Here is a 15,079-nt window from a genome sequence, read left to right on the forward strand (position 1 = left end):
TCCCCTGTGCGCCTTGGATCCAACATTGGCACAACAAACCTGATTCTACCTTCACTTCTGGTAGTGTGAATCGAGTGACTCCAGTGAAATCAATGCTGTGAGGGAGAGGGGAACTTGAATCATCATTTTTACACTCCCACCTTATTAAAACAGGAACCCAGGTGATTCATTTCCAAGAAAATTCATTAAAGGTCATACAAGCACAGTGGCAGGCTTGTGCCTTCACCAAAGAAAGTCATCATTCCCTATTTACATAAATAACGGGACAGGTGCTTTAGTCATAAATCTTGCTTTGTTAGCTTTCTTTTTATAGAGCGTCTCATCAGCTAGGTGTAATTACAGGGAAAAATTGGGAGAGCCACAAAACTATATGTAAAGCCACTCCAAAAAAAAAAAAAAAAAAAAAAAAAGAGGCAGAACTTTGTAACAGCTACTTTTGCAATGTGTCACCCATATCCAGATCAGTCTCACCCAGGCCCACTGACAGAGGATGGGAAAGGAGGCAGTTGCCCTGGTGATTCAAAGGGGCCTGTGCGGGGTAGATGGAGTTCCAGGCCTTTAAAATCATTGTGGGAGCACGTGAGGGTGGCGGGGAGGAGCGGAGTGCCACACTCCGGGCAGTGCAGGGCCATACCCCTTCCAGAAATGCAGAGCCCTCCTCACCCTGCCCCCACCTTGCTGAGGGACACCCTCAGGCTGGCAGCTCCCCTCTTCTCACCAGTTTCTGATTATATAAATATTTCCAAAAATAACCCCAAACCAGAGATCATATGCCTGACAGTACCTTGAGAATTCTGTCAGGCTGCAAAATCAAGCAGAGAAAGCTCGCTCTGCTCCTGGCAAGGAACTAGCCACCAGAGAATTACAGACCTTAACTGCCACAATCATGTGCGAGGCAAAAGTGTCTTGGTGACCAGGGTCTCTCTATTCAGGGCCATAGGACTGTAGCCAACCCTCTGAATTGCATCTTGAGCTGAACAGGTAGCAGTACAAAGCATATGAGCATTTGCTGCCAATTCTGCACTTTCATGCCATTGAAGTGGAATGTAAAAACGCAACACTGTTTTATTTTTATTACAATAGCCCTTAGACTGATAGCAGGGCCTCATCGCACAAGGACTGTAATAAACTTTCTCTGCCCCAATAAGCTTACAAATCTAAATATACAAGACAGAAAATGAGTGAGAAATGAAGCTTCTTCTCTATTTTACAGATGGGGAAACCGCGGCACAGAATGAAGTTACTTGCCCAGGATCACACCGGAAGTCTGCATTAAAACCAGGAATAGCCCACACTGCACCATGCCAAACATCTAGCTACACTTTCTTAATTTTGTATACATAACAAAATGAAGTTAATTACCTACAGACAACAGAGGACACAGGTTTTACTTGGAGTACATGTACTTCCATAGCCTTTGTGACTGATGTGAGAACAGGATGATTCCTTCACTGAGTGACATCTTGTTATGCAGTTTCTCCAATCTTCTGACACCTGTCCATTATTCTCCAGCCACTAGCTGTCTCCTTGCCATCCTAACCTATTCCCACATACAAAGTGCCCCTCCATCCTGCTATTAGTTCAGTAAACTCACATAAATTCAGCCTCTACTATTTAAGTCAGGGGTCTCAAACTCTCTTTACCTTAGAGCCGGTGCTAATCCTCAAATTTTCATAGCAGGCCAGCGGGTACCCCCTTCTGGCAAGGCTCAGATTGGTGTCTCCCATCCTCACCTGCCAGCCTGTGTGCTCTCCCCACCCCATCCCCTGGCCCTCACTGCCATCTATAGGCAATTCAACTTCCCCTTCCAGGATTCCCTGCTGGCACCATCAACAGCACAGCAGGGCTAAAGCAGCTAGCTGCAAACTCCACACCAATGCCAATATGTCCCTGTGTCCCAGGAGAGGTGTGTGCAGAGCCGTCCTATCCACACGATGGTTTGGGACGGCCGCCCAGGCCCTGCACTCAGGAGGGTGGGATGACTGCTGGCGCCCTCAATGGACGGGATGATCCCCCATACTCAGGTTAGCCTATGGGGCGCTGGGCAGGTTGAGGACAGCAGCAGCGTCAAGTCCCCTCCTTCCACCCCACACACACTCACTACTGCTATCTCCCAGGCCAGCCCAGTCCCTCTGCTTCCCTACAGCTCTCGCCATTGCAACGAAGGGGGACTTCTGCTGCTGCCCCACACCATAACCTCCAGTAATCCCTCAGGCTGCGTCCCTTGGGGGAGGGGGCTTGAGGGAAGGTGTGCATTGTAGGTATGTTAAAATGTGTGTAAGTAACTGTAACTACTGAAAATGTCAGTGGTTACATACAGGACAGCAGTCAGCTCCCCGGAAGCCAGCTTTTAAGCCAACTCCCTGTACACACTGGGAGCCTCTGTGTAACCATTTACATGGTTACACTTTCACATCCCTAGTGTGAGGGGGAAGAGGGGTTACATGGTGGAGCAAGGGCAGGGGTGGAGCCGGGGCTGGGCTTGGGATAAGTGTGTAGCTGTTTGGTAAACAGCATGAGTCAGTACTGGCATTAGCAACTCTGGGCTAATGTTACCGACATGACTTTAAACACAACACTATCTACAGAGTCAGACTCTGGTCTTCAATATGTCAGAGCAAATTCTGTCCATGATATAAATACTCTGCAGGTCAGCTTAAGTAAGTACTTTAGTGCATTAACATCAGGTTCTGATCAGTTGACTGTCCTGCACATGAGGTTTCCTTGCATCATCTCTCCCTGTTCCGTTCTTTTTCCTGGGAAGACATCTGAAAATAGCCTGCTGTGCATAAAGGAAGTACTTTCTAGTATTCCCAGAGCATCTCAGACTCCTGCATCTGGGAAAAAGAAAAACAGCAACAACCTTAAACAGCTATGCAAACAAAGTCAAACCCTTGCAGTACCACATTATAAACACACAGAGTTTCCAAAGAAAGTTACACCAAGACTTTGTACTAATTAAAATTGCTTTGATGCACCAGTAGCAAAATTTTAGTTCTCAGGAAAAGATATATAGCTTTTATTGCATCAGCCTCTTGTAAAATCAAGATAATTTCTCAATCAATTTGCTCATCATTAGTAAAGAGAAAGCAAAGAGAATCAGAAAGGTCAGAGATAGCTAGAAGTATTGTTCACTCTCTCCTCCCTCATCTACAAATTAAAGGCAGCAGAAACACATGAGCACAACAGAAATGGATCTTTCTCATGATGTTCAATGATTCCCAGGCAGGAGCACAAAGCAACTAGTAAGTAATTATAACAAGAACTGATGGGAAGCCCTATATAACTATGTCAGCTTATTTATTTATTGTAGATGCAAATTAAAATAAAAAAATCACAGCCAAATTGCTAGATTCCACATTTGACTATGCATTTCTTTTTTTACCTCCCACTTTCTTAATCTGCAGGCACTATGACATTCATACTTAATATCTGCCCCAGTACACAATGGCTCTATCATAAAGAACCTGTCAGCAGTCCAATAACCTAGTCTATATGAATGACTCCAGAATCAAAACTCAATCAGAAAGGGTACCTGAACTCCTCAGTCCTAGACCAAACATAATTGTCAGGGAAAATTAAGACTGATAAATGGTGCAACCCCAGAAGACACAGACAGGGACAAAAACTGCCACAAGCCCAACCAAGGTTATAATGAAAGGGTAATTTGTGAGAGGATCAAACTGGAAGCCCCTTATTCACACTGTCAAGCATTTGCCCGAGAAATACATAAAACTTCATTCTTAGACAGCACTTTCCATCAGTTGATCTCAACGTGATTTATGAAGGAGGTCACTACTACACACCCCTTTTTTTTAAATATGGGGAAACTAAGGCACAGAGAAAGGCCATGACATGCCCAGCTTCACCCAGCAGGCCACTCAGGCAAATGATTGCTCATTTATACAAGGGGTTCACAATCTTGCTCCTAATGTTTCATTGCATGCCCATCATCATCCTAGGAAAGCTTAAAGCACTGAGAAGAGTTTCCTCAACAGCTGAATTTTGAGTTCTCAAGTTGGAGGAGGGGGGGTTGTGGAGAATGCCTTTTACAGAGCTTTTCTCCAGATTTACTTTGTGATGAAAAGTTTCAATCTGTTTTTCTGCAACATGCCACATGCTCCAGCAATGAAAACACAGTGGGGGCAGTTAATCAGGTCATGCCTTCGCTGTTTTAGTGCTACATTATGAGGTAAATTAAATGAAATAAGCTGATGCGTATTCAGGGCCTGAAGCAGATTTTGTATTAACATAAGTAATGAAATAAAGACACGCACCTTAATTATATTAAGAATTCAATCAAGTTCCAACTAAATTTTGTTACCAGGTACATGAATTCTCAAAGCATTTTTCCTGTTTCTCAGATGATTGTGGTGGTTAAACACTACTCAAGAAACAGAAACCCTTTTCTTATAGTGTATGCAGACAGATGGACTAAACATAGAACTGGGAGTCAGGAAGTTAAACTAAGCAAGTCATAGGCAAACCCTGGATATGTGGCCCTGCAAGCCATTGTAACCTGTCTCTCTGTTTCCCCATCTGTAAAGAGAACATTAGTTCACCTACCTCCCAGAGGCAATTGTAAAGATTAGTGTTTGCTCCACACAAAACAAGTTGTTAACCTCTGCTGGAGCAATTTGTTAGCAGGTCTACTCTGCGGTATTCCTTACTGACTTAAGAAACCCCCACAAATCTACTTGCTGCTGCAACGTGCTCCATAGGGAGCAATATCTTAAATCCCAAAGCTAGTGCAGAGCATGGCAGTTTAACAGACTTTCACCATAAGCACATGACACTGATGTTTTAGGACCTGCACTGGCTACCCAGTGGCCCCCAGGTGAAGTTTAAAGATATTGGTTTTGACCAGTAGAGCCTTAAATGGCCCAGGGGTCATATGCCCTGCTGCCACTGAACAAGCATTGCCAGTGCTCAAAAGAGAAACTTTCTACATTCAAGTGAGGACAGCTGGGAAGGTTCTACATGAGGACTCCTGCATTTTTGGAATATGGGGTGGGGAATCTTTTTTGGGTTGGGGGCCTCTCATCCACAGAAAAATCAGTCGGGGTCAGTACAAGGCAAATACTAAACCACCAACAACACTGTTTTAAGTGATGGAGTGGCTCAAAATTTTAAATGCTCCCACTTTCTAATGCTTTCCACTAGCAATGTGGATCCTATTTATCCTAGGCCCCTTGTCCTGCAAACAACTGTGTGGGCTGACACTTGTATCCTTAGAGCAGTGGTCTCCAACCTTTTGACACCCAAGATCACTTTTTAAATGACAGACCAAGCCAAGATCTACCGCCCCGCCCCTTCCGTGAAGCCCCGCCCTCTCTATTCTCCTCCTTTCCATCACTTGCTATCCCCAATCCTTATACTGCTGCTTATTTTTATTATTATTATTCTGTAGGAAGAGGTTTTTCCAACATTTGGCCTGTCTACACTGGACCAAATGTCAGGAAAAAAAACCCTTCTTTTGGAAGCCACCTTACTCCTTGTGGAAAGAGGAATATAGGGGTGACCAAAAGAGCCTGTTTGCTCTTCCACTAAAAAAGCAGAAGAACAAACGCAACCCTGGATGCAGAAGAGTTTTTCCTGGGATATCTCCAGAATCCTGAAAAACTCCTGCAGTCTAGCTGGACCCTTGCTGCGTTGAGACAGGATGTGTAGGCTCTGGGGTGGGAATGAGGGATTTGGGTGTGGGAAGGGGTGAGAGGTACAAGCTCTGGGAGGAAATCTGGATGCAGGAGGAGGTGGAGAAGAGGACACTGGCTCGGGGAGGGGGTTCCAGGATGGGCAGTGTTGGGATACTAAGCAAGGCCACAGACTTGCAGATGTGAGGGTGCAGGAATTTGGGTTGGGGTATGTGAGGGGCTGAGGGCATGAGGTTCCAGTGTTTGATAGGCTCAGATCTAGGGTCTGGGGAAGGGGGGGTGCAGGAGTGGTTGTGGCCAGATGGGGGCTTGGCCCCAATTGGGGGTTTGTAGGCCAGGCTTCATTTTTAAATAGAATACTATGTTAAACACAAAAAGTTTCTGCATTGTCTTTATTTATGAGAATGGCAGGGAACCTGCCTTGAGTCAGGGGTCACTGACCCATAGAAAAGTCATTTGGGAGCAGGGGACACAGTACTAGGGAGGAGTGCTAGTGGGTTCTGGAGCAGGGAACAGGGTGCCAGTGGGGACAGGGAAGAGGGGGCAGGGTGCCAGGACAGGTTTCTGCAGCAGGGGACAGGGTGCTGGGGGGGGACAGGTTTCTGCAGAGGGGAGCAGGGGGACAGGTTTCTGTAGCAGGAGACAGGGTGCCAGAAGGAACTGGTTTCTGCAGGGGGGGCAGGGTGACGGGGGACAAGTTTCTGCCGGGGGGGGGGGGGCAGGTCTCTGCAGCGCGGTTCGGGGGGGGCAAAGGAGAGGGAACAGGGGGCCAGGAGGGCGGCGGACAAGTTTGGGGCAGAGGAGAGGAAACAAGGTTGGGGGCAGAGTTTTCCCTACACCAGCCACAGAGGGAAGCCTCCGACCCGCGCTCCCTCCGGACTGACTGCAGGGCAGCCGGGCTAGAGCGAAGAAAAGCGGCTGCCTGGCCAGCTGGCCATGGCGCTCAGCCAGAGTGCCACCAAGCTCCACGTGGGCAGGCGCAGAGGGGAAGCCGCCCAATCAGCTGGAGCGCGTGCCACAGCCAGCAGGCCAGGCAGCTTCTCCTCTGCGCCAGCCCACGTGGAGCTTGGTGCTCCCTGGCTGAGCGCCATGGCAAGCTGTCCAGGCAGCTGCTTCTCTTCCCTCCAGCCCGGCTGTCCTGCACTCAGCCCAGGGAGTCTGCGCCTAGCTCCAGCTGTGAAAGCCACAGTCAGCTGGCTGGGGTGTTTCAGCCCTCCCGACCTCCCAGCTCCCACCATTCCTTGCAGCTACTCACCTGTGTTGTTGCTCACTGAGTAGCTGCTCCTCAAATGAGGAAATCTAATGTAAATGTACTGCACAGGTGCGCAGTTCAGAGTGGGCTCAAGAGCTACTCTTAGAGCCCCTGGGATCTACCAGTAGCTCACGATCTACTTGTTGGTGACCACGGCCTTAGAGTCTCACTGACTTCCGTGGATCATCATGCAAGGATCTGATTAGCTTGCACCATTGAAGGGAGGCCCTGCTGGAAATTTTTATCCACACAGACCTGAATCAGGAGTCCAGGACCCCATTGTGCTAGATGTTCTGTAAACTAAAGTCTCTATCCCACAGAGTTTCATGGAGGGGGCACAAGAAACTTTGCCCCTCACTTGAATGGATGTACTGATGCAGTGACAATCGTTTTCAGAAATTGCTTTTGATAACACTGTCAGCAAAATAAATATTAAATATCTGCCATTTTCCTTTAATCAGATTTTGTCTATCAAGGGAATATGCTAGAAATTTATCATGCTGTTACAAAGCAGCCCATAAAGATGGCAGGGTTTATAAGATTTAATAAAGTTGATCTTGACTTTCCAAGTTTTTATACTCTGTCACTGTTGCAGAACAAACACACACCATGTGACATGGGACAAGCATGTCTCTGCCTCAGTTTCCCCATCTGTAAAATGGGGATAAACACATACAAATTAAGCTCACACAAGTGTATAAAAGCTTCAGAGGGGTAGCCGAGTTAGTCTTTAAAGTGCTACCAGACTTTTTGTTGTTTTTTAAGTTTATCTTGTACAGACTAACAAAACATGTAGATGGTATCATGAGCTTTAACAGGTTCCCTATCAGACTATTTGTTGTTTTTTAAGTTTCCATAAGTGTATGCAAGACTGGAAACTTGGTTTATGAGCACTTCCAAGCAGTTTGTTTGGACATTGCCTAGCACTGTTAGCACCCGATGTGTCATCGGTTTTCATATGGACTTTATATCACCATGGTAACGAAGCACCTAACAATCTTTACTTGTAAATATGCTCAGGTAAGGAAGAGGAGAACAATACAGCACACAACTCAGATGTCCACATCATCTATCACCACCCAACAGGTTCCCTACTGAGCCATTACAGATGGCTAATCTCTCATATCTTGGTAGAAGCAGGTCCAGAAGAATTTAAGTTCAGTGCATTAAGAGTTCACATGGAAGAAAGCAGGACAACACAGGAACGGGGCAGAGCCTCTCTGGAAGAGCAGAAGAGGAGTGGTTGGTCACATGGTAAGAGATGTAACTGTTAAATAGAACAACAACTCTGTGACCACCTACGAACCACCTTGTCATCACTACACAGTGCAAAACAGCTATATGAATTTCACATAGGTCCTCTGGCCTTGAGTGCAGGCTTTGAGCTTAAAGACTGCACAACTACCGGTACTTGGTTATTGTCATTTTTATAGACATTTCTGTGGTGCTCACCACCATTACACACTCTCCATACAGCTAATATCTTTATGGCTAACCTAGAACAATGTTTCCTCAACTCCCATCCCCTTTTACACCTTCTCTACTTACACGACATCGATGACATCTTTCTGATTTGGATGCATGGCCAAGAAACACAAGAGACATTCCACAGAGATTTTAACATCCTACACCCCATTCTACACGAAAGATCAATTTCCTGGACACCACAGTACAAATCAGCAATGGAAAATTAGACACCACTCTCTACAGAAAACCCACTGACTCATACAGTTACCTACATGCTTCCAGCTCCCATCCAGAACACACCATACGATCCATCATCTATAGCCAAGCCCTTCGATACAACCGCATCTGCTCTAATCCCACTGACAGAAACTTCAGGATCTCCACCAAGCATTTATAAACCTCAGCTACCACCCAGAGAAATAAAAAAAGCAAATTGAAAGAGCCAGACGAATACCTAGAAACCATCTACTTCAAGACAGACCCAAGAAAACCAACAATAGAACACCACTTGTCATCACCTACATCCCCCAACTTAAACCTGTCCAACACATTATCAATAAACCACAGCCTATACTGGCACAGGATACTAAACTCCAAGAGGCTCTGGGAGACAGACCCATAGTGTCCTATAGACAACCACCTAACCTCAAGATGATTCTTACCAACAACCACAGGACATACCACACTAATACCAACCCTGGTACCTTCCCTTGCAACAAACCCCGTTGCCAGCTTTGTCCACATATGCACTCGGCTGAGACCATTATTGGACCTAACCAAGCGAGTTACAAGATCAAGAACACTTATTCCTGCGCATCCAGAAATATAATTTATGCTATCATGTGCCGAAAGTGTCCGTCTCCTATGTACATTGGACAAATGTCTCAGACTCTCTGCCAAAGGATCAATGCCCACAAAACAGATATTAGACAGGATCACAAAGAAAAAACAGTTTCTTGCCATTTCAACGAGAAAGGACATTGTCTCAATGACTTGATTACCTGCATCCTGCTTCAAAGGCCTTTTAAGACTACACTTGAAAGAGAATCCTCTGAACTGTCATTCATGCTTAAATTCGACACTTTACACCCAAGTTTGAATAAAGACGCTAATTATCTTACCCATTACAAAGATAGCTTCCCCAATTATCACCTCTAATATCATTAGCTCACAGACATTTACCTCCCCCTCTATCCCCCTTCTGTTCTGAAATTTGATTTGTCCTTTTCATGTGTTCATTTTTTTAATTGTATCCTTTGGTATATATGGTTGTGGAAATTTTCTTCCACTATTTGATCTGAGGAAGTGGGTCTGTCCCACGAAAGCTCATCACCTAATAAACCATCTTGTTAGTCTTTAAAGTGCTACATAGTCCTGCTTTTTGTTTCACTCTCCATACAGGGACTGTGCACGCAGCTGAGCAATTCCAGCCCAATCCAACAGAGGGCAGTGATGTACATTCATACTAGCTGGGTTTGTTACAGCATCACTACCTCTGTTGAGAGTGAAGAGTCAGTCATTAAATATGGAAAACTGATACTAGTGATGTTAAATTGTGGGTAATCAGTAGTCAGGAATTTCCATGAACTACTTAATTAGTTGATAAGTTGAAATTGCAGAGCTGCAAGGGGGAAACTGCAGAGCCGCAAGGGGCTTTAGCTCCCAGCTCGGGAGCTAACTCTGCTGCGACTCTGCCTTTTAAATGTATTAAGAGCTGCCAGCCCTTAATATATTCAAAAAGCAGATAACACAGCATCTAGGACTGGGCACAAGCTGGAAATCAGCTGATTCCCAACTTGTGCCTGATCCTCTGCTACACCTCTGCTTCTTTTACTCCCCGGGAAGATGGTGCTGGGGAGGGGAGTGGCTTTTAGCCAGCTCCCACTCCCCCCAGCTTGCTGCCTCTCTCTGATAGATATGCTTATCAGGTAGTTCACTAGTCACTTATATCCCTAATTGACACCAAGGATAGACCTTCAGCACAGGCATCTTCTTCTCTTCCCTACCTGGAATCCTCTTCTCTGTGCCTTACTGCCACACTTGGGTTCACAAGGGTGCTTGAGTTAGATCCCCTCACTATAAAAAAAGGGGACGGCTGGCAGGATGTTATCTGTGAGGGTTAAGATTCCAGTGCCCTCTGGATCCAAAACAGCCCAAGTCTGGTAACTTTCTAGGTACGCTGCAAAAAAACCCTGAAAACCCTTTTCCATTAGATCTCTGGAGAAGCTGAGGATGACCTGGATACAGTGGAACTGATTTTAATGCTACTGGGGATCATTTTTATTATATTTATTGTGCTACTCCATTGGGCTGCCTGGAACCTTTATTATCTGCATACATAAATAAACTGGACCCCAGCCTCAATAGGCAACATATACTACTCCAAGCCAGAAGGAGAAAGGTAGTGCCTTCAGCAAATAGCTCTGTGGCTTTTAATTTACTGGATGAATCAGTTATTGCTAGCTTGAAAAACAGAGTATAAAAAGTTCTAATGGTTCCTGGAACTTTCCCAGAGAGTTCTGGGCTCCACCTTTTAAGGAGTTGTAAACTCCTTCCTCATTTTTAACTTATTTTTATGTGAAAGTTCAGGATTCTATATGTAGAATCCTGGATGTTCTGACAATTGACTATATGATGGAAAGGTTACAAAAGTGCTCCTTTCTACTCCTGAATAGCTTTCTGTAGTAATATTTCAAAATATTACATGTTTCTATCATTTTATGGTTGAAACTTCTAGAGAAAAATACTGCAATGCTGACACTAAGTAAATACAATACATGAAACTTGGTCAATTTCCATTATAAGCCCCATTTTTGGATTGTTCAGCTCCCTGCACTGCAGAACCTTCTTCCAAAGTAATTGCCAACTGAAAGTACTTCAGTGGCCTATGTGAAATTGATTGCCAGTCTTAGTTAATCGTGGAGCCTCTCTTACATCTCAGAACATTGGTCTGTTGCTAAACAGAGGACTTCAGTCGCCAGTGTCTTTTGGAACATTACATTATGCAGGTTCACAGCCTTGCTTTTTAATCGCAGCCTATGCAAGAAGCTCTAATTATGCTCTGCAAACATTCACCACCCTCTCCCCAGTCCAGTCAAGTGGTGGCCTATCAACTTGCCTAAAGACCACATGCTAAACTTTGCCTTTGGATGGCTTCTTGCATCTCCCAGTGACTTCAAACATGACACGCAAATAAAGGCAGGATTTTGCATCAAGCTATTTGTTTAACAAATTCACTGTAGCGTCACCAATATATACAATTTTGTAGTTACACATGGCTGGATATAGAAAAAGCCAGTTGCATTGGCTATGTCCAATTCTAAGTCCACCAAGTTAGGCAGTAAAGGTAGGAGTGTCTAACATCAGTCTTGCAAACTTGTCATAATTTGCCAGCTCTGGCACAGAATCCAACAGCATTATGAAAACAATGGAAAAACATTTTTATAATTCTGATCAATATACATGCAAAAAGCTTTTAGTGTTCATACTCAGCAGGTCAGCACAGACACACATCTGGGCAGATGCTGCTTTTTAGGTTTCATGTCTCCTTCAAACAAAAGCCTCTGAACTGTGCTCTTATGTAATCAAGAAACATAAAAAAGCCTTAAAGCTACTGAAATGTCCTTCCAACAAGACTGAGTTCCAGCACGTAGTAAACCACAACTATCAACTGTCATTACCCTTCCCAAACGATCCTCATAGTACTCCACTCACTGCTAATCTTCTCCGCAAAAATCAAGGGGAAAAAAGTCACCCCCTACCTTACATCCCAGCACCTGTATCTAAAAGAAACCTCAGAATTCAAGGCATTCAGTCACTGCCTTAAAGAAAATACCCTTGCCCTGTCACAAGTCAACCCTCCATACTTTTTCAGGACATGGTCTCTTCTACTCTGTAGATGTGGACCTAGAGACTCTCATCACAAACTGCTTTTTCCTGCCTCAGGTTGCACCAGCTTTATAGCATGAAGGCATAACACCTGTCCTAGGAATGTTCCTTCCCTGAGCTAGAGATGTAAACAAGTACTTGACTACATGCTTTCCCCCACCTTGCTGCCTCTGTATCAGAATTACTACCTGACACCAGGGGAGGAGGAAGAGCCTGAAGGTTGGGGGGAAAAGAGGGGGGGGGGGGCAGGAGCCTGAGTTCTGGGTCTAACGCTGGACCTTGGCAATCCCATTAAAGTGGGGCTGCAAGTCACTTTGGGGTCCCGACCCACGGTACAAAATTGCTGATCTAGCAAAAATAAATTATTAAACTGACCCATCCCAGGAAAGTAGTGACATTTACAGAGTCCATACTTCACTCTTATGGGGATGTTCTCAAGGAAGACGCACAATTTTAATCACAAAGTTTGCAGGGGGAAGAAGTACTTTGACTAAATCATTCAACCACCAAAGCGATGAACACAGATTATAACATTGCTATTCCATGGCTCTTTCTAGCTTCACTATATTAATGACAATTGCTGCTTAGGGATCTGGCACTCCAATGCAACTGTGTTTCCTGATAAGTGGCCCCCATATAATGCCCACAAAGTTCATACCAACAGCTGACCAGGGTTCTAAGCACCTCCCTACTTCCATGAATTGCTGATGCCATCAATACTGCACCAAAATACCCTCATTTTCAATCATAAGGCTTTAGATTTGCATGCCCTGATGATGCAACATTCAGAAGAAAGGTTTTATTTTGCTAGGATGCAATACAGCTTCACTGCAGGAAGGCAGCAGCAGCAACAACAGCCTACACAGCCTTATTGCAATGACACAAACAACAAGAATGGAGGGGAAGGAGGTGGATGAGACAAGAAAAGATTTAAAAGAAGGAAGAAAAAAGCCAGCAGATCAATAATAGCAGATGAGAGATGACAGAGACAAAGAAAGCAACAATACCATCCTAGCAAATGTTTGCACCAGCAAAATACATGTAATAAAAGGATGGAGGAATTGTAGCCTAAAAGGAGAGTTTCCAGTGAGAGAACAGCTGAAAACAGGAGCTTATAATGAAAATCTCACTGCAAACCACAGTTGTAATGGTAATATGAGGCATACACTATGATCCAGACATGACCACCACTTTGGCCTGTACTGTCAACGGGTATACCCTATATACCTGCACAAGAGCCTGAACTTGTGTGTCATGGATTGTGCCTTCCATGCCCTTACGCCATGGAGTACACTGCCAGGGCTCTAAAATCCAGCCACTTACAGGAGAAAGCCAGTCGGCCCTAGCCTTGGCTCCTGATGAAAACGCATGTTCCACCATGTGGGAGGGTTTGGGTGAGCAACGAATACATGTCACCCTCATTAAACCCCACCTCTCCCCAACCCCTCCTCAGTCGTAGTCTTCCCTGAACTGACACATTTGGGTGGGGGAAGTTCCCCTCCACCCCCCACCCCACGTGTGTGGGACCATTCGAAGTCTCGCTCTCACACAAACCCTCTTTAGAACGACGCCTTTGAAGAGAACAGAGATACCAGGAGGAGGAGGAAGGGAAGAGGAGGCAGGAAAAATGAAGGGGGGACGGGAAAGGAGAAGGGGGAGCAGGGGGGAAGGGGAGGGAGCCGAGCCGGACACCCGAGGGGAAGGGGGAGCAGGGGGTGAAGGGGAAGGGGGGGAGCAGAGGAGACCCGGGAGGGAAGGGGGGAGGGGGCGGAGCCGAGCCAGACACCCGAGGGGAAGGGGGAGCTGAGGAGACCCGGGAGGGAAGGGGGGAGGGGGCGGAGCCGAGCCAGACACCCGAGGGGAAGGGGGAGCTGAGGAGACCCGGGGGGGAAGGGGGAGGGGGGGGAGCCGAGCCAGACACCCGAGGGGAAGGGGGAGCTGAGGAGACCCGGGGGGGAAGGGGGAGGGGGGCGGAGCCGAGCAGGAGACCCGAGGGGAAGGGGGAGCAGAGGGTGAGGGGAAGGGGGGAGGAGGGGAGCCGAGCAGGAGACCCGAGGGGGAGCGGAGTGGCCGCGGGCGCCGGGCACTCACCCCCCGGCGAAGAGGTGGAGCAGCGTGTTCTCCTGCGGTGCCCCCGCCATGGCTCCCCGCCGGCTCCTGCAACCGGCACGGCGGCCACCTCCTCACTGCGCCTGCGCCACCTGGGCCCAGGGCCTAACGGGGGGGGTGGAGCCTCGGGAGTCACATGATGCCGTAGGCGGGTGTGGGACCCACCAACCAGGGGCCGAGGCGGTCGGGAGTTTGGAGAGGCGGGGCGGGGGCGCTGGCACTGACGTCATAGGGGAAAGGAAAGCTCTGATGCTACAATAGGCTGTGGGCGGAAAGCGAGGCTGGGGTGCAGGGGAATTGTGTGGGTGCAATGGGATGGGGTGCAGGGGAATTGTGGGGGTGCAATGCGATGGAGGTGCAAAGAGATTGTAGGGTGCAATGGGGTGGGGTACAGGGAGGTTGTGTGGGTGCAATGGGCTGGGGTGCAGGGGAATTGTGGGGGTGCAATGCAATGGAGGTGCAAAGAGATTGTAGGGTGCAATGGGGTGGGGTGCAGGGAGGTTGTGTGGGTGCAATGGGATGGGGTGCAGGGGAATTGTGGGGGTGCAATGCAATGGAGGTGCAAAGAGATTGTAGGGTGCTATGGGGTTGTGTGGGTGCAATGGGATGGGAGTGCAGCCCAGGGGCTGGTGAAGTGGAGGAAAATGGGAAGGGGATGCAGACTTGGGGCTGATGCAATGAGATTGAAAGAGGTGTGCAAGGATATGGT

General features: G+C 46.8%; 1 protein-coding gene across 1 annotated transcript in view; it reads right to left on the reverse strand.

Moving 5' to 3' along the window:
- Positions 1 to 14,571, reverse strand: part of SLC25A33 (solute carrier family 25 member 33) — a 40,167-nt gene extending 25,596 nt beyond the window's left edge. Inside the window, exon 1 of the mRNA XM_075906245.1 lies at positions 14,353 to 14,571. Within this exon, the coding sequence (XP_075762360.1) occupies positions 14,353 to 14,402 (50 nt within the window). The 5' untranslated portion in view covers positions 14,403 to 14,571. The remainder of the gene's footprint in view (positions 1 to 14,352) is intronic.
- Positions 14,572 to 15,079: the final 508 nt, after the last annotated feature.

The sequence above is a fragment of the Pelodiscus sinensis genome, chromosome 23, assembly GCF_049634645.1.
Source record: "Pelodiscus sinensis isolate JC-2024 chromosome 23, ASM4963464v1, whole genome shotgun sequence".
Taxonomy (NCBI): domain Eukaryota; kingdom Metazoa; phylum Chordata; order Testudines; family Trionychidae; genus Pelodiscus; species Pelodiscus sinensis.